The sequence below is a fragment of the Rana temporaria genome, chromosome 13, assembly GCF_905171775.1.
Source record: "Rana temporaria chromosome 13, aRanTem1.1, whole genome shotgun sequence".
Taxonomy (NCBI): domain Eukaryota; kingdom Metazoa; phylum Chordata; class Amphibia; order Anura; family Ranidae; genus Rana; species Rana temporaria.
In genome coordinates, this window is record NC_053501.1 from 41,873,088 (window position 1) to 41,898,051 (window position 24,964).

Below are 24,964 nucleotides of genomic sequence, written 5' to 3' on the forward strand. Positions count from 1 at the left end.
CAATATTAATCTACCAAAACTCTTTATAAAGTGTATATGTTATACTGTAAATGTTTATTACGTGTTGATTTATGCACCTTGTAATTGTTACAAAATGCTAGAATCCTCTGACCCTATAAAGATATATACTTCTCATGTTACTACTCGGAGATACAGAATTGAGAGCAGGGTAGATGAGCAGAGGGCCATCAAGTCAAATGTATCCTATGTAGAATTATTCAGATTTGTCATCCGCATACTTGGTTATATACAATATTTCCACTGTACAACATTGAAAGATGGATATTAACCCCTTAAAGTGGATGTAAACCCGGTTCATGAAATTTGAGTTGAGCACATATATCTGCAGTATTTCTTTCTCGTACATCACGGGACACAGAGCGGCATATTCATTACTAGTGGGTTATATGGAGTACCTTCAGGTGATGGACACTGGCAATCTCAAACAGGAAGTGCCCCTCCCTATATAACCCCCTCCCATAGGAGGAGTACCTCAGTTTTTTCGCCAGTGTCTTAGGTGTTGGTGCACGTTGAGGCTGTGCCTGTAGTAGTCCTTGGGACCAGGGCCAGCTGACCGGATCCGTCCAAGGTGCTTCATAGCCAAAGTGGACGGTACCCGGGCCCCAATTCGTGGATGGGGTTTTGCCTATAATGCCTCTCCTTGGAGGGCTGGACCCTGGGTTCCAGGTCTGGTTTCTAACCTAGAGAATACCTGTTGCCAGTGGTGCTGTATAGGTCCAGGTTGTGGTGTTCTTTTAAGACCCCAGTCCCTGAAGGTCTATGACCATACCCACGGTGAAGGGTGAAGATTGGGCCTCTTGCAGAGCAATACCCTGCGGCGTGGAAAGGTAAGCAGGGGGCCTACGGAACTTGGTTTGTCAGTAGGCTTCCTACAGGGGATTCTTGGGCAGCCTATTTATGCCTCTGTGCATGGGCAAAGGAGAACCACAAAGTTTTCAAACGGGATGGCTCAAAACACCCAGGTATAGTTCCCCTGGCTGGGCTAGTAGGCTGCTGCTGCTTCTGTCACAAGGAGGGCCTTTTTTTGGGCAGGGTGTTCCACAGAGAAGGAACCATACCATTAGGGAGACAGTTTAAAGCTTCCCTTTTACCTGTGTCTGCTGCTCCAGCGTCTAAGGTCCTGGTGTCTCCTCTCCACATGGCTTCCTGCTTCCCCTAGCAGCGCTTGACGCGCGCGCGTGCGCGGCGGTGCAGCGGGGAGGGGGCGGTTGACGCCGGACGGCTCCTCCCCCCTGCACACAGGGAGGATAAATCCTGGAGGGCTGTTCAGTCTGTAAAGGCTGTGAGGGGACACGGAGCAGCGATGCTGGCTACAGCATAGGAAGGTTTGACAGAGTTTTCTGGCACAGTGACACCCGGTGGCAGTTGTGGGAAGTACACCTTACTAAGGAGCCTCTGGCTTAAAAGTTTGCATTCAAGCCTGTGTACTAAGCAGCGCCTTTGAACACTTAGGGTGCTCACCTAGCCCAGCATTAGGGGGTCAATACCAGACAAAAAAAAAAAAAAGATTTTTTTCTGGTTGAAGCCCTTGGGGCTCAGTATTGATTTTCCCTTTTTATAGGTTATGGGAGGTTTGGAGTCCCTCTAACATTACCCTATCCTATTGTTTCACATTTATTTGATTATATGTGTATTTTCTCCAGCTATTACAGTCAGTTGTATACTAGCGGAGTGCCTCAGAATTTGTATATTATGGGCTCCTAAGGGTGCAGGTAGCGCTAAGAACGCTAAAACGGTTAAAAAACCAAAAGGTTCTCCATCGGGCTCTGAGGATATCCAAAATCTAGTGGCCCCTACTACTCCGGAATGCCCGGAAGTTGTTGTCCTAGGTGAGCCATCAGGGTTGCTAGGTGCTATGGCTGGCCCTACTCAACCAGCTCCTTCCTATGTAACGGAAGAGATGTTAGCCTCCACCTTGGGTGGATTGGAAAGGAGGATGGCCGCTCTAATTACGGCATCTTTGGCAGGGAAGAAGCGGGTTAGATCCCCATCTCCCAGGTCTGAGTCTCTGGAGGAGGATATCCTCTCCGACTGACGAGGGAGGTCAGGATCACCTGGACCATTTAGGTTCTGAGGATTCTACAATAGAGGAACCTTTTTCAGCTTCTCACGCAGAAAGACTGTGGGTTCAGTCCCTAACGGATATGGTGCGGTTGGCTTTTAAGATACCTGTGCCTCAGCCTCTGGCCTCCGCGGTATCCTCATTGGGCTCCCTGAAAGCGCCCCAAGCCAATTTGGTATTCCCGGTACATCCTTTGTTAAAGGACCTGATTTTTCAGGACTGGGCTAAGCCAGACAGGTAACCCTTAGAGGAAGAGTTTTCAAAGAGATGGGCTGTCCCTACTGTGGACGCAGCCATCTCATGTGTGAACAGATCTTTAACTTGCAGGTGTTTAAGGATCCGGTTGATAAACGCTTGGTAACATTACTTAAGGCCTCCTTTACTTCAGCAGGGGCGATAGTTCAGCCCGCTGTGGCTGCTATTGGAGTGGCCCAAGCATTATCAGATAAGACTAAGCAAATGCTTAAACTTATCCCTGCCCAGCAGGCAGAGGAATTTTGGATATACCCAAGGCTATACGCTTTACGGTGGATGCTATCAAGGACTCCATCCAGCAGGCGTCACGTTTATTCTTATTTCTAATCCATATGAGACTTAGAGTTGAAGAATTGGGAGGCTGAGCCCCCGTGCAAAAAACTCCTGGTAGGGTTTCCTTCCATGGAGGACGTCTCTTCGGAGAAGACTTGGATAGATATATTCAGACTATATCAAGCGGCAAAAGCACTCTCTTGCCAGTCAAAAAGAAGGCACGAGGTCCCGCATTTAGGCGCCAGCCCTCCCCGGGGCAGGGGCCCTCTAATACCAAACAGTATCGACGGCCTCCTGCAAGATCAGGCATTAACAATAAGCCGCAGGGCCAAGCCACTGGGGGCAAGAAGCAGTGGTACCGCAAGCCTGCGAAGCCAGCCCCCAAGTCGGCCCTATGAGGGGGCGCCCCCACCCACGATGGTGGGGGGAAGGCTGCGTCTCTCTGCAGAGGTTTGGGAGGCCACCATTCCCGACTGCTGGGTACGGTCTTCCGTGACCACGGGCTACAAGCTAGAATTTCTAAAATTCCCTCCTCCTCATTACCAGGAGTCAAGAGTACCAGGCGACCCTGTGAAAGGAGCCGCATTGATGGCGGCATTGAATCATCTGCTATGCCAGAAGGTGATAGTAGAAGTACCAGTCCGGGAACAGGGATTGGGGTTCTACTCCAACCTGTTTATCATCCCAAAGCCCAACGGCGATGTCAGGCCAATTTTGGACTTAAAGGGAGTAAATGCGTATCTAAAGGTCCGCTCATTCCGGATGGAAACTATTCGGTCAGCTGTCGCCGTGCTCCAGAAGGACGACTTCATGGCGTCCATAGACATAAAGGATGCTTACCTTTATGTGCCAATTTTTCAGCCACATCAAGTATTTCTATGCTTCTCGGTGGCTCAGCGTCATTTCCAATTTGTGGCGCTCCCCTTCGGGTTGGCTACGGCCCCCCGGGTATTCACGAAGGTCCTAGCCCCAATCCTAGCCAATCTAAGGATCCAGGGGGTCACGGTCCTGGCTTACCTGGACGACCTCTTGGTCGTAGACCATTCGTCTCCTGGCCTGGAAAGAGCAGTGGCCCTCACGGTTCAGTACCTCGAGAGGTTCGGCTGGGTCCTAAATCGAGACAGGTCAGCATTCCTGCCCACAAGGCAGCTGGATTATCTCGGCATGAGATTGGATACAGAACAACAGAGGGTGTTTCTACCCCTATTAAAGGCCATCAAAGAGCTAATACAAATGGTTCTAAGCAAGAGAAGGCCAACTGTTCGCCTATGTATGCGGCTACTAGGCAAGATGGTGGCCACATTCGAGGCGGTTCCGTACGCTCAGAGCCACACTCGCATCCTGCAGGCAGCCATCCTGTCAGCCTGGAGCAAGAGGCCTCAGGCCTTAGAAATTCCTTGGCCACTCTCACCAAGAGTGCGGCAAAGTCTAGCTTGGTGGTTAAACCCTCAGAATCTCCTGAAGGGAAAGACTTTCAGTCCTGTGACCTGGAAGATAGTAACCACAGACGCCAGCCTGATGGGCTGGGGAGCAATTTTGGATGGTTGCACTCGCCAGGGCTCTTGGGCAGCGGCAGAGAAGCAGTTGCCCATCAATATCTTGGAGCTCAGAGCTGCTCGACTAGCCCTCAGGGCTTGGACGTCCAAACTACAAGGGTTCCCGGTGAAAATACAATCGGACAATGCCACGGCGGTGGCATATATATAAATCACCAAGGGGGAACCAAGAGTCAAGCCGCTCAGAAAGAAGTGAGCTTGATTTTCTTGTGGGCAGAAGCCCATGTGCCCTGCATATCGGCTATATTCATTCCCGGAGTCGACAACCTACAGGCAGACTTCTTAAGTCGCCAGACTCTGTTGCCGGGGGAGTGGTCTCTGCATCCACAGGTCTTTCAGACACTCTGCCAGAAATGGGGAGTGCCGGACGTGGATATCATGGCATCGAGACTGAACAAGAAGCTAGACAGGTTCATGTCCCGCACAAGGGATCCCAGGGCCTGCGGAACCGATGCGTTAGTTTGCCCTTGGCATCAGTTCAAACTTCTTTATGCATTTTCCCCGCTCCAGTTACTACCCTGCCTGCTGCGCAGGATCAGGGTGGAGCACATACCAGTCTTCCTGGTAGCTCCAGCATGGCCCAGAAGGGCATGGTATTCACTAATCCTAAGGATGGTAGTGGGAGACCCTTGGACTCTTCCTCTACGGCCAGTACTGCTATCGCAAGGTCCGATCCTCCACCCTGCCTTACGGCATCTAAAGTTGACGGCCTGGAGGCTGAATCCCTGATTCTCAGGGGTAGAGGTCTGTCTCGGAAAGTAATCTCTACCCTAATCAGAGCCAGGAAACCGGTCTCTAGGGTGATTTATTACAGGGTCTGGAAGGCCTATGCAGGCTGGTGTGAGTCCAAGTTATGGCTTTCTCGTAAGTTTACCATCGATAGGGTATTAAGTTTTCTCCAGCTCGGAGTGGATAAAGGACTGGCATTAAGCACAATCAAAGGACAGATTTCAGCTTTGTCAGTATGGTTTCAGCGGCCGCTGGCCACCCACTCGCTGGTTAAGACCTTCATTCAAGGGGTCTTACGTATTAATCCTCCAGTTAAATCCCCGCTTTGTCCGTGGGATTTAAATCTTGTTCTGTCAAGTTTACAGAAACAACCTTTTGAGCCGTTGGCTGAAATTCCTTTGGTTTTACTGACAAGGAAGTTAGTATTTTTGGTCGCCATAGTTTCCGCCAGAAGAGTATCAGAACTGGCAGCCTTATCCTGTAAGGAACCATATCTTATTTTGCATAAGGACAAGGTCGTTCTCCGCCCTCATCCTTCCTTCCTACCAAAGGTTATATCCAGTTTTCATCTAAACCAGGATTTGGTATTACCATCCTTCTTTCCTAAACCTACTTCCAGAAAGGAAGGGTTGCTGCATACCTTGGATATTGTCAGGGCCATGAAGGCCTATCTTAAAGCTACAGAGAAGATCCGGAAAACAGATGTGTTGTTCATTTTACCGGATGGGCCCAAGAAGGGGCAGGCAACTGAAAAATCCACCATCGCAAGGTGGATTAAACAGTTAATCACTCAGGCCTACGGCTTGAAGGGGTTGCCTCCTCCGTTATCATTAAAGGCTCATTCTACTAGGGCCATGGGCGCCTCCTGGGCAGCACACCACCAGATCTCTATGGCTCAAGTTTGCAAGGCGGCAACCTGGTCTTCTGTCCACACGTTTACAAGGTTCTACCAGTTGGACGCAAGAAGGAATACTGATGCAGCCTTTGGGCAGGCAGTGCTGCGGGCTGCAGTTTGAGACCCTCGGATTCCGGGGGCTCCCTTTTGAGTAAAATTTAAATGTATTTTCTCAACTAAGTTGGATTTATTATGATTTGAGTATATCTCTAAATTAAATCCTTTTGTCTTGGGAAGATGTCTCCCTCCCCTCATTGTAAGCATTGCTTTGGGACATCCCACTAGTAATGAATATGCCGCTCTGTGTCCCGTGATGTACGAGAAAGAAAAAGGGATTTTTAATACAGCTTACCTGTAAAATCCTTTTCTTGGAGTACATCACGGGACACAGAGCTCCCACCCCTCTTATGGGGACCATTTTGGGAGGCATACTGCTTGCTACAAAACTGAGGTACTCCTCCTATGGGAGGGGGTTATATAGGGAGGGGCACTTCCTGTTTGAGATTGCCAGTGTCCATCACCTGAAGGTACTCCATATAACCCACTAGTAATGAATATGCCGCTCTGTGTCCCGTGATGTACTCCAAGAAAAGGATTTTACAGGTAAGCTGTATTAAAAATCCCTTTTTTGTTATCTCTTTTCAATGAGCTAAGTCTTAGAGCTCTCTTCTAAACGGTTCCTCTGTTTATCAGCCTGAGAACTCCTGACATATTATTTGACTTTTTAGACAAAAGCAGCCTGAATCTTTTGTCAAAGGAGGTTGCTAAAATAGATTAGCAGAGAGCAGCTCCTATTACAAAACAGCTCTGAGAGTCTGCCTATGATGAGAGGGAGTGTGTGCCTTTCCTCCAATCAGCAATGTTGGCTATCTTGGCTGTATGCCCAGACATCACACTCTGTGTTAACCAGGAAGAGAACATCTCCTAACAGGATCTCAACTTTGTAAACTGTATATAAATGTGAAGACAGCAGATATACATATAAAACCTATGTAGGGAGATTTGGTTAATCTCTGTGTATCATCTGAGGCTGTTCACTTTACTGGGTGTATGGAGGGTTTACATCCAAATAAAAAAACAAGAGATGAACAAACCCTCACGTATGTCTGCTAGTGTGAGATTTGACCCCTGATCCTCAGTCACTCCTCTGTTGGAGGTTACTGCCGTAGCCAAAACCAAGGGTTTACATCCACTTTAACGCCTGAAGGTAACGCAAACCTTAAAGCCTAACTCCACATTTATTGTTGCTTTAAATAGTTAGCTTGAGCCAAGCTGGCCCAAATGGACTATTTACTGCACTACTTAGCCATTCACTGTAAGTTTTGTATTGTTCGGATGAAAACAAAGCTTCCATTGATTGACTGAGGTGGATGGGGTGGGCTAATGATGCTACAATCTGCCTCAGCCAATCAGAGAAAACTTTGTATTCATTCATAGAATACAGAGCTTCCCATGAATAGCTGAGCAGCACTCAGCCTAAATTCTATTTCGTTCCAGGAGCTGGGTGGGAAGTCCTCATCTCACTGCCGAATCACAGTTCTGTATACTATATGTAGCTGAGGCTACATACATTTTATTATAGCGCACCTGTTAGTGCAGCGAATAGTCCGTTTGGGCCAATACCAGTGTTCTTATATGCAGCACCTCAGAAGAAGGCACATCTGTGCCATCAGATATATGTGCTATGACATTGGCTACAGGTTAAGACCAACTGAACTAAAATGCTTTTTATTTTTTCTGTTTCTAATACTGTGAAACTGTAGTTTATGTATTTGGTAATTAAATTTTTGGAAATGCCTATATATATAATATATGAGAGGAGCATGCTGGGATTGGTGATGTGATGACCATGTGACCAGGAAGCAGTATACATAGTCTAAATGATCGCTGCTGCTTCAATTTTGGCAAATGTGTATCTGAAGTGAAGTAATAAACTTCCGCATGGCGATCTGCTGGAGAGCTGTATTGTGAACTTAGAGGTGAAGACCCTTTGTTGCTGGATTGATTGAGTACCAACAGGGCTGATGAGCGTATCTGATCTCTTTCATTAGGGATCCATTCAATTTGGTAAGCAGGATATAGATAGGAGGTGCAGGCTTTTCGTCTATCCTGCTACTCAGACACAATTTCCCTGGACACTTTCAGCACTTTCTTTTCTGGCATTAGAAATCTGCACGGAGATTGAATACTTTTGAATTTTTTCCTTTGGGACTTTATACATGTGGTTTGCACTGAGATGCATGTGTGCACATGTCACTTTATTTGAGTTTTTCAAGAACTTATAATCACTTTTATGGTTGTTTTTTTTATATGTATTTTTATCACTATTCATGTCGGGTATAGACTACATTTATATGCTACACCATTAGCGCAGCTTAATTCCATTTTTATATATATATATATATATATATATATATATATATATATATATATATATATATATATATATATATATATATATATATATATATATATATATATATATATATATATATAATATACATTACACTTTCTCTTCTTAGTGAACGTTCAGCCTCCTTCCTCTCTACAGTGCTCTATGCCTGTGCTGGCATAGCTGAGTAACAGCCACACTTCTCATATTGCGCAGGAGAAAAGGGTGTATCTTTAAATGTCTATCAGATTCATAAAGGAAAAGCTGGTCAAGCGTGCATTCTAAAAGTGGCGCAGCATGAGCCTTCAAGTACAAATTTTGGAAAGGTATTTGAATTTGGTGCATTCTTCTCCACCTTTAGAATTCATGAGAGACACTTTCACAAAATCTGCCTGTGTCAGCCTTTATGAATTACAGGGAATGTATTGCATGTTCACTTTTTTTTTTTTTTTTTTTTTCCTTTGATAAGAATCTGTGGTTTCTTTTGGACAAGCATCAATCACCTCCTATGATTGGTGATGAAGCCATGATTAACTATACCAACTTCCAGACCGTAGGGGAAAAGGCTGGACAAAAATGCAGGTAAGTACTATGTTTGATAAACTTTTTTCCTTCTATTTATTTCTTCTCTTAACTACTTCCCACCCGGCCACTGCACATATATGGCCAGGTGGGTGCTCTCTCCTTCTGAGTGGACGTTCAGCAACGTCCCTCAGAAGGAGGGGGATCGCGCGTGTTTCCACACAGCGGCACGATCCTGATGCACTTGTGTCACCCGGACACACGGCGCATCTCAGATCAGCAGGAGGTCTCTGTGATTGGCCCTCCTGATCACATGACGGCCGTGTCCATTCACAGCCGTCATGTGATGTAAACAGAGAGCCGGTTGCTAGGCGATCAGCTCTTCTCTCCTCACACAGAAGTTGTGCGTAAGGAGAGGAGAGCGGATCACTGCAGCCAGCTGGTGATTGGTGAGTATGAGCTGTTTTTTACAGGTTTTTACTCGCTGATCACCAGTCTAGTGTCGCACACAAAGTAAAAACACATGTCCCCAAAACACATGTCCCCACATATGTAATAGTAAAATCGCATGTCCCAATGATCATTTGCACACATATGTCCCTGATCACCTGCGCACATCTGTACATGATCATTTACGTACATCTGTCCGTGATCACACAAACCAATTATTTATTCACTTAACAGGGTTTTTTTTACTAACATGTAGCAGAATACATTTTGGCTTAAATTTATGACAAAATTAGATTTTATTGGATTTCTTTTAAAATAGAAGAAAATATAGTTTTTTTTTATTATACTATTATATTTTTGAGCGTTCTTTATATCATTATGTCTTCCTTTCTCATAGACCATTTTTTACTGCGAAAGTATTCAGCAAACTTGTGCACAATGATCCATATGGAAGAATTTCCATTATGCAGTTTTTCAACTATGTAATGAGAAAGGGTAAGTTTGAGGATTTATGTTGGTCTAATGGAGAAATTTAATATTGTTTAAAAATGTAAAGTGGAACTAACCTCCACCCACAAATTCCCCCATTCACACAATCAAGGTGAATGAAGGAAGGCTGCGCTATTGTATTCTGACAGCGGGACTGCTCCACTGTCAGAATACACTGATCAGCACTGCAGTGCTAATCGAGTGAAAGTTTTCCAACATTCCTGTTCAAGAGAAGCTGATCATTAGATTACATTTTCTCTAGCGGTAACGGTTATAGATGGATCGAAATTTGACTGGTCTCTGCTGAACAGGTCGAATCTCGATCCATCTTTGGCCAGCCACAATTTGTTGATCAAAAATATGTGCATTTTGTAATCCGATGGTGCCACCATTGATTGATTTAAAAATTCCACCAACCAAGCCTTCAATTTCACCAATTGGTTAAACTAGATCGACTTGTCTTTTTTTTTTCAAACAAGACTAACTATGTAACCTCATGTTATGGAAAAGAAAATTTGTGGTTGGGATTTTCCCTTTATTGATTAGAAATTTGGCTGTTGCTGCTGCCTCACTCATGGTCAAAAATTTAACGATTATTCAAAGGTGTATGGCCGGCATTAGCCTTTCATTCATCTGCAGTTTCTATGCTGCTACACATATGATCAGTTATGACCCCAGGGATTTGCTGGCTTGGCAGGTGGTTAAAAGAAAAAGACCTGTGGCAGTTACAGTGAGGGAAAAAAGTATTTGATCCCTTGCCCACTGACAAAGACATGATCAGTCTATAATTTTAATGGTGGGTTTACTTTAACACTGAGAGACAGAATAACAAAAATATTCAGAAAAATACATTCCAAAAATGTATAAATTGATTTGCATTTTAATGAGTAAAATAAGTATTTGATCCATCTATCAATCAGCAAGATTTCTGGCTCCCAGGTGTCTTTTGTATAGGTAACAAGCTGAGATTAGGAGCACCGTCTTAAAGGGAGTACTCTTAATCTCAGCCTAAGAGGGTGACAACAGTTGGTGCGATTATTTGCAAATTGAACAAAAGCTAAATAACTGTCAATGTCCCTCGGTCTGGGGCTCCCTGCAAAGATCTCACCTCGTGGAGTTTCAACGATTATGAGAATGGTTATGAATCGGCCGAGAACTACACGGTAGAATCTTGTCAATGATCTCAAGGCAGCTGGGACCATAGTCGCCAAGAAAACAATTGGTAACGCACTACGCCATGAAGGACTGAAATCCTGCAGTGCCTGGAAGGCCCCCCTGTTCAAGAAAGCACAGGCCCGTCTAAAGTTTGCTAATGAACATCTGATTCGGAGGAGAACTGGGTGAAAGTGTTGTGGTCAGATGAGACCAAAATTGAGGTCTTTGGCTTGAACTCAACTCGCCGTGTTTGGAGGAGGAGGGATGCTGCCTATGACCTCAAGAACATAACCTTGCCTACACACGGTCGTGAAAAAAAAATGCGCGAGCAAAGCGCGGGGACGTACGACGGCACTATAAAGGGGAAGTTCCATTCGGATGGCGCCACCCTTGGAGCTGCTTTTGCTGATTTCGTGTTCGTAAAAGTTTAGTGAGAGACGATTCGCGCTTTTCAGTCTTCGTGCTTTTCAGTCTGTTACAGCGTGACGAATTTGCTATCTCCAATACGAACGCTAGTTTTACCAGAACGAGCGCTCCCGTCTCGTAACTTGCTTCTGAGAATGCACGTTTTTTTTCACGTCGTTAAAGCCTACACACGACCATTTTTTACGACGTGAAAAAATAGAGCATGTTCTAAATTTTTAATGCCCATTTTTTTACGTCATGAAAAATGCTCTGGAGCCTACACACGATGGTTTTTAATGACATAAAAAAAATATATAATTTTTCACATCATGAAAAACGGAGTGTTTTAGGAAATGTGTTAAATTGATTGGTTTGGTTCCAATATAACTGTTCATATAATGCTTAAGTGGCTCCGTAGATTTACTCTAATTGTCAGATGGTCTGGTGTCTGTTTCTAGTCGTATGATTGAGCACTCCTCTTATCGTGGGCTGCAGAGGCGGCCACTGTACAAGACACTGCTGGCTCCACATCATGATCTGCATTTTATGAATTAACCACTTGAGACCCAGAGGACGTCCTGGGACGTCCTCGGCTTTGTGCGGTGATATCTGAATGATGCCTGCAGCTGCAGGCATCATTCAGATATCGCCGTCTTCAGCCGGCGATTCTGTGCGCCAGAAAAACGATCAAAGCGGCGGTTCTGCCACTCGATCGTTCTTCTAGGCAGCGGGAGGGGACATCCCCCCCCCCCCCCCTCCCGCCGCCATCCGGTGCTTCTCCGGGCTCTCCCGTGCCATCAGGGGCCCGGAGAGCGAATCGGCCGGCGCTCGTTGGTGAACCATAGAGATGACTGGTGACCAGACGGTCACAGTCATCTCTATGACCGTCGGAGGATCGGGCGCGACGTTATGACGTCACGCCCGGTACCCGAAAGTAAACAAAGCCGCTATCGCGGCTGTCGGCATGTAATCGGTGATCTTTTTTTCACCGATTTCATGCTTGTAAGCCTGTAGGAGAGATGTGGGGTCTTATTGACCCCACATCTCTCCATAAAGAGGACCTGTCACAGTGATTCCTATTACAAGGGATGTGTACATTCCTTGTAATAGGAATAAAAGTGATCAAAAAAAAAAAGTGTAAAAATAAAAAAAATTAAGTAAAAAAATAAAATAATAATAAAAAAAAATGAAAACGCCCCTGTCCCGGTCGCTCGCGTGCAGAAGCGAACGCGCATGCAAGTCCCGCCCACATATGTAAACACCGTTCAAACCCCACATGTGAGGTATCATCGCGTGCGTTAGAGCGTGTGCAACAATTCTAGCACTAGACCTCCTCTGTAACTCAAAAATAGTAACCTGTAAAAAAAATTAAAGCGTCGCCTATGGAGATTTTTAAGTACCGAAGTTTGGCGCCATTCCATGAGTGTGCGCAATTTTAAAGCGTGACATTTTAGGTATCTATTTACTTGGCGTAACATCGTCTTTCACATTATACAAAAAAATTGGGCTAACTTTACTGTTTTGTTATTTTTTAACTCATGAAACTGTTTTTTTCCCTAAAAAAAGGGTGTTTGAAAAATTATTGCGCAAATACCGTGCAAGAAAAAAAGTTGCAATGACTGCCATTTTATTCCCTAGGGTGTCTGCTAAAAAAAAAAATATATATAATGTTTGGGGGTTCTGATTAATTTTCTAGCAAAAAAATTTTGATTTTTACATGAAGGAGAGAAGTGCCAAAATAGACCCGGTAACGAAGTGGTTAAAGTACAACTGTACCTTTTACAACAGGCATAACAAGATAGCATACCGCAGTCACGATCCAGACTGACAGTTCTATCCCGACAGCCAGTCCCCAGAGCAAGTCCCCTATACCTGAAGCTACCATCCATGTGCTGCTGTCAAGATTTTAACTTTGATGAAATAAAGAAATTTGGATTTTTATTATTGGGTGTGTGTGTGGTCCTCCACCTCCTATTTTCTTCAGTGTTCTCAGGAAGAAGCGGACCTGCACCCTGTTCTCGGGGCACTATACTACTGGACAGACCTAGAGTTATGCATTTGTCTTTTTTATCTGAAATAATTTTAATGTGCAATATCTTTTTTCACAGTGTGGCTACACCAGACAAGGATAGGTTTAAGCTTGTATGATGTGGCTGGACAAGGCTATCTCCGAGAGTCAGTAAGTAGCTGCCTGTATATTATATTTTTGTTTTCTGAACTTTTTGTGTCATTGGAAGACTTTGTGAGTGAAAACACCACATTTTGTGTTTGTTCTGTTACCAGTGATGTGGTTATCAAAGATTTGTAAAGTGATTTGCTTGTCATTCTCTGGCAGGACTTGGAGAATTACATCCTTGAGCTTATTCCAACTCTGCCTCAGTTGGACGGCTTGGAGAAATCGTTTTATTCTTTCTATGTTTGTACAGCTGTCCGGAAGTTCTTTTTCTTTCTTGATCCCCTAAGGACAGGTAATGGAAACTATACAAATGTTGTTGTTTTTTTTTTTTTTCTTTTAATCTTCCAGCACTATGTATTTATGTGTGTGTGTGTGTGTGTGTGTGTGTGTGTATGTGTGTATATATATATATATATATATATATATATATATATGTGTGTGTATATATATGTGTGTGTGTGTGTGTGTGTGTGTGTGTGTGTGTATGTATATGTGTGTGTGTGTGTGTGTGTGTATATATATATATATATATATATTATATATACACCCAGAGTAACCCATGCCACAGATAGAGATATATAGATATATATATATATATATAAGAATATATGTGTGTGTGTGTGTATATATATGTATATGTGTGTGTATGTATGTGTGTGTGTATATATATAATATATATATATATATATATATATATATATATATATATATATATATATATATATATATATATATATATATATATATATATATATATATATATATATACCCAGAGTAACCCATGCCACAGATATTCTCTGTTTTAACTGAATACATTAGTTGGAAATAAGATTCTTCTTATATACAGTAGTAGTGTGTTTATTGCTGTACTCCTAGGATATGATGCAGAGGCTATTTTGTACAGTAACTGTATATAGGAGGAACGCTAGCCAGATTGTTAATAATCTTGATGAATACTAAAATTGTTTACGAGAATGTCAATCTTGATTATCTATATCTGATAAAATTAAACTTGTGCGTACTAATCTTCTTTCTTTTTTTTTTTTTCCAGGAAAGATAAAAATACAAGATATATTGGCCTGTAGCTTTTTGGATGATTTACTTGAGGTATGTACTCGTATCTTAAAGTGGATGTAAACCCACTCTCATCCCTTTTTAAACTACTGCCATAGTGCTGATCTATAAGGATATACATACATCCTGCATGTATCCTTACCTGTCAAATGTCTCCCCTCTGTCTGTTATAAGAACTGAAAAACTGCAGATTCTGTGGGTGGATCGTTGTCTGGAGCTCGGTGGGTGGAGTCGTGATGTCAGTAGACTCCCCGCCCACCTCTACACTCCCCTTACACTGAATTCTGCTATGGGGGGTGGGAATTAAAAAAAAAATGCCCATCTCCAGGCTAGTGCATGAGATATGTAAATAATCTGTCACTCACAGCAAGGGGGCGGAACGGACTAAGGTTTTTCTCTGCAAGTCCGTTTTATTTCACTGAACAATAAAAGAGGATTGCTCAGAGCTGGATTAACTGTGTGGCAAGACTGGGCACAGGTAATAGGAAATCGTATACTGTACATTGTGACATAAAAAAATAAAATAAAATTTAGGTTTACATCCACTTTAATATTTGTCTGCAGTACATTATGTATGTGAGCTGGTAATCTAAACAATCTAATCATTTGGTGCAATAGCTGCATTGTTTTGACAGCTATGTTCTCGCACGTTTCCTGCCTGCAGGGAAAAGTCAGAGCTTTGACTGTGGGAGAAAGTAAAAGAGGGGAATATATTGCCCCATCTGGGATTCCAAATATTGAATGCCGTAGTTGGCTAACTCTACCATTCCTACGGGGAAGTAATGGAGCAAAGTATATGGCCTAAGTGCCATGTCACACTACCGATTTCTTTCTGTTGCTGGTGAGGTATTTCCAATCACACCACTGATTTTTTTTTAGATATCCTCACACATCCCTGGGGATTGCTTCTGTCGCTGCACTGCTCACCTGATGCTTTTATGGTAATGTGCACTCAGATTTTTCTGTTTGGATACAAAAGTAATTACTGGCTTACCAGTGACCAGTTGATACTTCCGTATCTGGACATAAATGAATGAATGACTTGTATAGCGCTACTCATTGGAACTGAATCGCCTCTGGGCGCTTTTTTCCAGCCAGTGTCTGCTTGGCTGGTGCGGTCATTTTACCCCGTAGGATCGTGACACGCTTGGGACACACAGATATACATATATATACTGGGCCGATTTGGACAGGATCCAATTTACCTACCAGCATGTCTTTGGAGTGTGGGAGGAAACCGGAGTACCCGGAGGAAACCCACGCAGGCACAGGGAGAACGTGCAAACTCCAGGCAGATGGTGTCGTGGTCAGGATTCGAACCAGCGACCCTTTTGCTGCTAGGCGAAAGTGCTACTCACTACACCACTGTGCTGCCCATAAAAATCTGAGTGAACCGTGCTGTGTGAAGATTAGAATGGGTGATCGCTAGAGCTACAGCTGTTTTCATTTGGATATAGGTATCGTCAACTGGCAGAATCACAAAGCTGCAACTGATACCTTCGCAATGGGTGTTTTTTGCCAAAATGCTGCAAATCTGTGCTTGTTGGGGAGTAAAAATACAGTGACATTATGCCATAGAAAAAAATTCTTGAGTGGTATCAAAATGATCCTAGTGTGATGTTGCCTAAATCTAGTGAAGTATCGAGAGGGATATATGGCTCATGGTCATGATAAAGTCTTGTTGCTAAATTTTTGTTACTCTTTTTATAGCTGCGGGATGAAGAACTTTCTAAAGAAACTCAAGAGTCCAATTGGTTTTCTGCTCCTTCTGCATTAAGAGTCTATGGTAAGTTCACTTCAGCTTCTCTTATCTGAAGTGGCTCTGTACTGATCACTGACCTGCCTAAAGCTGGGTACACACTAGTGGGCTGAATGGAAAAACAAAAATGGAGAGATCGCCATACTAACACAAGCAATGTTGGTACAGCAATCTCCCCCTCTCAGGATTGTATTCTGACAGATGGACTGCCCCCATCCAGAGAACACTGATCAACGCTGATCAGATGCTGGCTTTCCAGCATGCCTGTTCAATAGAAACCAGTTTTGAGATCGGCTTCTGTAGAACAGAGAGCTGTACACACCTGCTGAAAGTCAGCCGATTCCTTCTGAACCAACCTATTTCTGGGAATTTTCGGCCAATGTGTACAAGGCTTAAGCTGGTCGGTTACTTTACTTTCACTCTGATTATATGCAAATGTTCACACCACTGCATATGCCATACAGTTTATTTTCATCATCCAAATACTCATATCTTTATCTGTACTTAAATAATATCTAAAGCCAATAATAATTTCTTATATTGATGCTTCCTGTCCTTAGATATGTTGGCTGTGTTAAAGAGAAATGGAGGGTTGGGACTTTAAATGAGATGTGCGGTAGACAGCTGGCAAATACTCAAAGTAAAATGGCAGGTTATAGATTCATATACTTGACCATTGGTGAACTCGTAATAAAAAACACAATGTAGATCTTCATCATAATATTGCTGAGAGCAATTATATTTTAGAAATGCCTCAAGAAGATGAAATTCATGATGATGATAATAATGGTGATGACGGTTCATACAAGAAATAGAACATGATTGTAAATAGTACAGTGGAATCATAATACATGGCATATGGATATTGATATCATTTTTTTTGGTTATACTTTTAACGGAGCTCAACCACTGAGTGATCAAAAACAATAAAATTTTAAATGTTGTGGTCCCCATATGTGTGCAATGTTTAAGCATTATTATTGTTAGAAGTATGACGACAGGATGTAAATCTTGTAGCTGATTTTCACCGACTTTTTTCGTTTACTACTTAGGTCAGTATCTTAATCTTGATAAAGATCATAATGGGATGCTAAGCAAGGAGGAACTGTCCCGTTATGGTACCGGGACCTTGACCAGTGTATTCTTAGATCGAGTCTTCCAGGAATGTCTGACATATGATGGGGAGATGGTAAGACTTATACATCATAATGTGTTGCCTTATCAAGTCTTCTTTCTACTGTGATTATATTGCAAGAGTTAAAAACTGAATTCTATAAATCAGAGTTGGGTTATTTAATAGTGCTGCACTTGGTACATTAACTTTGTGCCCAGTTTGTGCCCTGTAGTGCCTATAAAGTATTGTGGCGTAATTATTGTCCCCACTGGAAATATTACGATTATGAAGAATGTGTACTTTGGGCTGCCTTGATTTTACTGAAGGACAATTGGATCTTCGAATAAGGGTTGGGTGTATCTACAAATGGATGAATACATACATTCTAATTGCAAATAAGAACTGGCATATAAACTCTAATTATATATAAGGAAATGAAAGATGGGATAAGGTGGCAAGGACAGAGAGGGGGTCTTCTCTATGCCTGATCGATCATTCATACTGAATGATTTATAGAAGGACTTTTTGTCCAGTCTTGGAACAGTCATTAAGTGGATCCCAGCAAATCACATTATTAATGAGATAAAGGATAACATTTAACCACTTGCCGACTGGGCCATAGCTGAATGATGGCACAGCGCGGGCAGCTAGTTCTGGGAGGGCGTCCAGGGACGTCCTCCTGAACTTACGCTTCTCACGTGCCCCATTGGGCATGCAACGGAACTGTCTGTAATCGCCGGGTAATTCAGACCAGGTGCATCACGGATCTGGGTAAAGTGCCGATTGACCCTTTTTCAACAAACTGGCAGATGGTTGAGCTCTCTCTCCTTTCCTCAGTGATTGGGGCCTTCGAAAGTATAACGGGTATTTGTACTTTCCTGGCTTGATGGTGTCTCAAGAAATGAGACTGTCAGTACATCAGGTGTGATCAATTTTTAGTGATTGGCATCATAGCTTGTAGACTGTCTAACTTTCACACAGATCAAATAATATTCTTTTATTTTTACCAAAGATTACTAATTTTGCTAAATTTTATAACCGAAATGAAAAATGCATTTTTAATTTTATTTTTTATAGTGCAAATAAATAAACAGTGATTAAATATGGACAGAAAAGGACAACATTTTCATTTGGGTACAGTGTTGCATGACTGAGTTATTGTCAATCAAAATGTGAGAGCACTGAAAGCTGAAAATTAGTCTGGTTAGGAAGTACCCAGTGGGCAAGTGGTTAATCAAGAGGAACTCCAAATCTTCTGTATACTGCTAATCTACCATGACTACATTCTGACATGCATGAAGTAAAGAAACACTTCTTATGCAATGCTATCAGTCCTATCGGATCTAAACAAAAACAATAATTCCTGGGAAAACGGCCTCATCAGGTGAAACCTGGTCTTTGTAAAATTAAGGACACAACGCTCTCCCAAATTTGAGTATGGAAAATTTGCAGCTCCTCCATCTTTCTTTCTAAGGGTCACAAATTTGCAAGAAACAAGCTGAGGAGTGGTGGGAGTTTAGGTCCAAGGTTTCTAAGCCTTTCTCTGAGACCCGCTCTCTTCCCCCTCTTCTTGTATCTCTGGCATCTCTTCCTCGGCTTCCTACCCTCTGCATCCATGCTGTGATGTAAAGATGATAGGTTCATTCCAATTTTAAAGTGCATATTAACCCAAAACTAACAATGTAATACCGTATATTGCCGCTCACCAGTCCTTGAATGTTAAAGCTGCATTAGTTTTTTTTTTTTTTTCCTGGCTTTTTTTATCCATTGCATTCACCTGGTATTTCTGCAAATAACACACGTACTGTCCTAGGGTGGCAATGCTTGCTCACTTTCATGTATCTATGAACAAAGCCATTGCTGTCAACCTAGGCTGGACTTAAAACATGTCTTCTTGTCTTCATCTCCATTACATAGGTTGTAGGGTGGGGAATTGGCAATTTACAAAAGAAAGATAATATTGTTTGTGCTTTCAGTTGAACTCTCAGGAAGTAACAGGGACACTGCATTTTTGGCAAGATCAACAGCTATTTGCTGTACTTGCTGAAAATTCCAGCCTGAAATAGAAAATGAATGAAGCTACCACATCTAAAAACTGGTAAGCTGCATTATATTATGCAGCCAGATGTCCTTTAACAAATAATGCATTGTTGGGCATTTACAGTCCATAACTGTATTACATTTTTTACTTTCAGGATTACAAGACATACTTGGACTTTGTCTTGGCATTGGAGAACAGGAAGGAGCCGGCAGCCCTGCAATACATATTCAAACTTCTTGACATCGAGAACAGAGGCTACCTGAATGTCTTTTCTCTTAACTACTTCTTCAGAGTATGTTCTGGTTATGTTGTAATTACCATGTAGAGTCCATTCCTCTGAACACATTTGGCTAACAGTTGTGTTTTTTGTGCAGCTAAACCATTGGTGTCTGCAGCAAGCAGGCTGTCATTTTCATGTAGAACCCCCATTTTGGGGGTTTGTTGAAATATTAGACCCCTGATGTCTCACTTTTGAGACAGAGAAAGGGACTAAGAACAGATATATCAATCCCATTCTCTGCAGCCTTAGCTGCACAGAATAAATTGCTGTATATACTCGAGTATAAGCCGACCCGAATATAAGCCGAGACACCTAATTTTACCACAAACTGGGAAAACTTATTGACTCGAGTATAAGCCGAGGGTGTCCATCTGCATGCCTCACTGTGTCCATGTGTATGCCTGACTGTGCCCATGCCTCACTGTGTTAATGACTAGACTGACGTTTAACATTGGAGTCTATGGAAGGGGTGCCCGGCTTTGAAAAATCAGTGCTCCCCAGCTGTAGGTCCCCCAAACCCAAATAATTGCACAATTGTAGAGGATAAATTGAGCTATATGTGTGGAAAGTTCCGGGTCCAGGGGACCTACGACCAGCCGTTACCGAGTCTGCAAAGTCACCGGAGAAATTACAGTTTAACATGGGAGTCTATAAAAGGGGTGCCGGCTTTGAAAAATCGGTGCTCCCCGGCCATAGGTCCCCTGTAGAGAAAGAGGGGCACTACATGTGTGCCAAGTTTGGGGTCCAAGGGACCTATGCCGGCTGGTACCGGGTCCCCAAAGTCCGGGAGATCGCGTGCAAAAAGGTGACTCGAGTATAAGCCAAGGGGGCATTTTCAGCACAAAGAAAATGTGCTGAAAAACTCTGCTTAAACTCGAGTATATACGGTAATAGGAATAGCTCTGTACAGAGCTTCCTGTTCATAAACGGAAGCATAGTAAACACATTTTACTATGTCTCAGTTATGAATAAATTAATTTAAAAAAAAGTCAGTGATCGGTACTGATTATTGACTCTATTGATTAAGCTCTTCATCCTGACAGATCCCCAGCAGCATCTAGGGGGAGGTCTGGGGGAAACCAGGCAGCGCTGCGGGGGGGGGACCAGGGAAGAACATGGCCTGGAGCAGCAGGACAGGAATGGGGAGGCGGTGAGAGCAGCGGTCCTCAATGCCTGTCCTCAGGACCCACTAACAGGCTAGGTTTGCAAGATAACTGAAATGCATCACAGTTGATATAATTTGCTGCTCAGTAAATGCAGTATTCTAGTCTGCATCTCCCAAGGGTAATACTTAAAATATGGCCTGTTAAAGGGTCCTGAGGACAGGTGTTGAGAACCACTGGTGTAGAGGAACTGATGCCCTCCATTTTCCTCCTGCAGCCACCGAATGTCTGCAGGAGGGAGAGGAGGAGAAGCAGGCATTTGGCGGTTACATGGAGGGATCGGTTCCTTTTACATGCCCTTGCAGGTGTACAGGGGGGCCTGGAGCATGGGTCCAGGTCACAATGGCGCAAAGGTTCCCTGGAGCATAGGTCCGGGTCACAATGGCGACCCCTGTATTTACGCCCCTGGCTGATATGTAAACCTTTGAATAAGATGAACATTATAGCACAATTCCTCTGTGGATCTACTGCAGGAAGCAAAGTCCAAGTATGGAGAGAGGTGAACACTTTCATTATGGTTTACAATTATGCATCTTTTACATTATTTTTATTTTTTGTGAAATTTGTTCATTTTCTGCTGTTGTCTTTGAATCAGGCAATTCAAGAACAAATGAAGATTCATGGCCAGGATCCAGTAACTTTTCAGGATGTAAAGGTAAAATTCCTAGTATATGTTCATATATTTCATTAATTGGAACACTTTAATAACATGATGCAAGAGCGGTGAGGTATCAAACTGTAACTTATCCAGTGTTGGCAAAGGCTAGGTTCACCTTTTTGGAACCTATTGTAACATGTTCCAGCAGCTGCAGCCATTCCCATTCCCCATTGACAGCGGGCGGGCATCTTCTCTGAGTGACCCCTGTCACTGTATGAAACTAACGTAGCTGAGTGGGGCTCCGTCTGCCTGACCACATCCTTCATTCACAGTCTCTTGTTAAAGTGGAGGTTCACCCTAAAAACAAGTATATACCATTCAATCCAGAATACTGCCGACATGTACAGTATGCTGTTTTTGTAGTATAGGTATTCCCCTTCCCCCCCCCCCCCCCCCCCCCAGCTTCCAGGTAGTGAATCCCGCAGGAGTGGGCATTCCTATTCAGAGACTAAGTGATTGACGTATGACAAAAGCTTCACCCCAAGCGCATAATGCGCGTCACCAGTTTCCAAACAAAGCAGAACGTCGGTCCGCAGGCGCCGTATAGAGCCGACTCGCAGTTCGGCTTCTTTCGGAAACTGGTGACGCGAATTATGCGCCGGGGGTGAAGCTTTTGTCATACGTCAATCACTTAATTAGTCTCTGAATAGGATTCACTACCCGGAAGGGGGGGGGGGGGGAATACCTATACTACGGTATGTAAACCGGAAAAAAAAACAGCATACTGTACATTTCGGCAGTATGCTGGATTGAATGGTATATACTTGTTTTTAGGGTGAACCTCAGCTTTAAAGTCATTGTACACCGTGTACAAATCACTTTTACCTACAGGTAAGCCTAGATTAAGGCGTACCTGTAGGTGCTCAAAATATCTCCTAAACCTCAACGGTTTAGCAGATCTTTACAATAATGACGGGCGCCGATGTCAACGGCACATGTGCCATAGACAACGGCACAGGCGCACTTTATAAACGGCGAGAGTGGCGTTTTCTAAAGGGGATCATGCCGTGACTGGCGGCTCCGGCGCGCATGCCCGGGAGTGACGTCATCACCGCTCCTGCCAATCACAGCGCTGGAGAGCAGAACCTGAAAGTAACTCCGGGACGACATGTTGCCAGCTGGTGCTGTGTCAGGCACCACAGCAGGGGCCTCGATCCCAGGTGAGTATTAAATAATGAGCTAGTATGCATACTAGCTCATTATGCCCTTTGTCTTGCAGGTGTTTTTTTTTTTTTTTCGAGAAGTGGGTTTACAAACACTTTTAATGGGGAAACTACAAGTCTCAACAGCCTTTGTGGCTACAAGGTACAAGAAGACAGATACACAGAGAAGTCTGCAGGAGTCCTGTGTGGCACTCGCTATTTGCTGATCGTGAGTGCAATGCTTTCCAGGCTCCCAGTAAAGAAACACATTTTTGTGCATTTATTTTATTTTTTTAATGTGAACTTCTCCTTTAAAACAAATCTGAGATGAAACTGCCACTGGCAACATACAGAAGGCACTACCCTCAGGTTGGATACATTTTCCTATTTAGCGTATGGCTGCATCAGATCCTGGGAATCTGGTAAACAAACACCAGCCAGCTTTTCTGGCCCACCCCTTCCGCTTCTAAATTTCACTATTGGCTCATAACTGTGATGTGGGATTCGTTGTAAGGTGTGGGAGAGTGGCCGGGTTGGGCTAGCAATGCTTTCTAGGCAGGGGGTTTACATACTTTAACTTTGTTTACAATTTTTTTAAAGATTTAAAAAAAAAAAAAAAAAAAAACTCATTAAGTGTCAGCAGGCTTTTGGCGTCAGCTTGAGATGCCTCTGAGATCATTCAGAACTTATTGACAGATTTCTCTGACCTGCAGTTGGATGCCTTCTGACTTGCAGTTGGAGGTTTGACAAAGGGGTGCCCCACTCCAAAATGCATAGCCACGCCCATTTACATCATCTATGTCACCACGGCTGTTTGGTCGGCCTGTAACATTGCACTGCAGGAGTTTACTACCGCTTGAATAGCTTTGAGTGTTGCACATTAGTGACGTGAAGAATATCACTGTAATATCTTTTGTGTCCCTTTTTTAGGATGAAATCTTTGACATGGTTAAACCAAAGGATCCTTTACGTATCACTCTTCAGGATCTCATCCAGAGCAGCCAAGGAGATACCGTGTGTAGTATTCTCATTGATCTGAATGGCTTCTGGACCTATGAAAATCGGGAGGTGCTGGTAGCTGCTGACGGAGAGAGCCCTGCAGACATTGATGATACATAATAAACTATTGAAGGGCTATTTCTGTGACTTGGTTCAGAGGTAACCTACATTGTCCTATGGATGGAATGGTTTTAATGAACTCGGAGCTGGAAACATAGAATGCAATTTAAAGAATGGCAACAGCAATTTAATATTTCTTATATGAATCTATAGGGGACTTGTCAATCCACCTCTTATCTGTGTAGAGAAGGCTCCACTGCAATGCTTGCAGCTGCAGTGATTTTCACTACCAGGATGAGTACTAGTTCCAGGATAAGCACATCACTTTGTGTTAAAGTAAGGTCGCCATCAGAACAATAGGAAGGGCTTTCTTTGATAACCTCTTGAAAATGCTAGTTGTCTGGTTGTGATGCTGGCTCTCTGGCGTCACCACTTTGGGGGGGGGGGGGGGGGAGAGAGAAATGTGCACAGATTCGCACCTGTAAAATGCAGATCTCTGCAAAGGGCACATAGAAAAACTGTGCCACTTTCACACCACAAAGCTATTGTGATATGCAATGTGGAGAATTGTAGACATGCTGCATTTTCCACAGTACACTGGATGGCACCAGAGGTTACCACATAGCACTGGGCTGGAGACCTGAATAGAAATTTTACATTTTCAATAAAGTAAACAAAACTGGCAGTAGCCCTCACGCTATAACAGTGTTTTGATGCGTGGGCAATGTGAACTAAAGACCCTAACATGCATAGCAGGAGAGTCATAGTAAAGTCAGAAGTTCTTATCTATACTTCTTCTGGGTCGAAGTAATGAAACACGAGGGTCCCCATCACAGCCAGCCAACTAGCATTATCAGGAGAGGTCCACAAGGGGAGTTTATTATTCTGATAACTGGTAAATGAATAGGTGCACATTACTAGTGCTGGACTGGATTCCCGCCTGACAAAAGTTTTCTATGCTGCTTACAGATCTGCTTTAATGAGGTTGTACAGGAAAAAGTTAATTTGATTTCACTCACAAATGGGCTCAGACAATTACCTTCAATTGGAAGAACAAGAGAGCTAAAGGATTGCCAGAAGTTGGAGCTCTTATCGGAGTACTGCTTGGACCAAGAAGAAAGGGGGTTGACCCCATAATGCTTTTTCTGACAAGTTATCTGTTAATTAAAACAAAATTGCTGACTGTACTCAGATGTGTTGTTGCAAGTGCTCCAATCGCCATAAGCCCTTCTCTGAAGTCCACAGTGCTGAGACAGACAGGTTGGTATCTACAGCAGCACCCAGCAACCAAACT

The 24,964-nt window shown here is 43.4% G+C and overlaps 1 protein-coding gene across 1 annotated transcript in view; it reads left to right on the forward strand.

The window, feature by feature from the left end:
• PPP2R3C (protein phosphatase 2 regulatory subunit B''gamma) overlaps positions 1–24,341 on the forward strand; it is a 35,110-nt gene extending 10,769 nt beyond the window's left edge. Inside the window, exons 5-14 of the mRNA XM_040332667.1 lie at positions 8,653–8,765; positions 9,553–9,650; positions 13,313–13,383; positions 13,540–13,672; positions 14,432–14,487; positions 16,165–16,240; positions 17,266–17,402; positions 19,523–19,660; positions 21,407–21,466; positions 23,542–24,341. Of these exons, the coding sequence (XP_040188601.1) occupies positions 8,653–8,765; positions 9,553–9,650; positions 13,313–13,383; positions 13,540–13,672; positions 14,432–14,487; positions 16,165–16,240; positions 17,266–17,402; positions 19,523–19,660; positions 21,407–21,466; positions 23,542–23,730 (1,071 nt within the window). The 3' untranslated portion in view covers positions 23,731–24,341. The remainder of the gene's footprint in view (positions 1–8,652; positions 8,766–9,552; positions 9,651–13,312; positions 13,384–13,539; positions 13,673–14,431; positions 14,488–16,164; positions 16,241–17,265; positions 17,403–19,522; positions 19,661–21,406; positions 21,467–23,541) is intronic.
• The last annotated feature ends 623 nt before the right edge of the window (positions 24,342–24,964 follow it).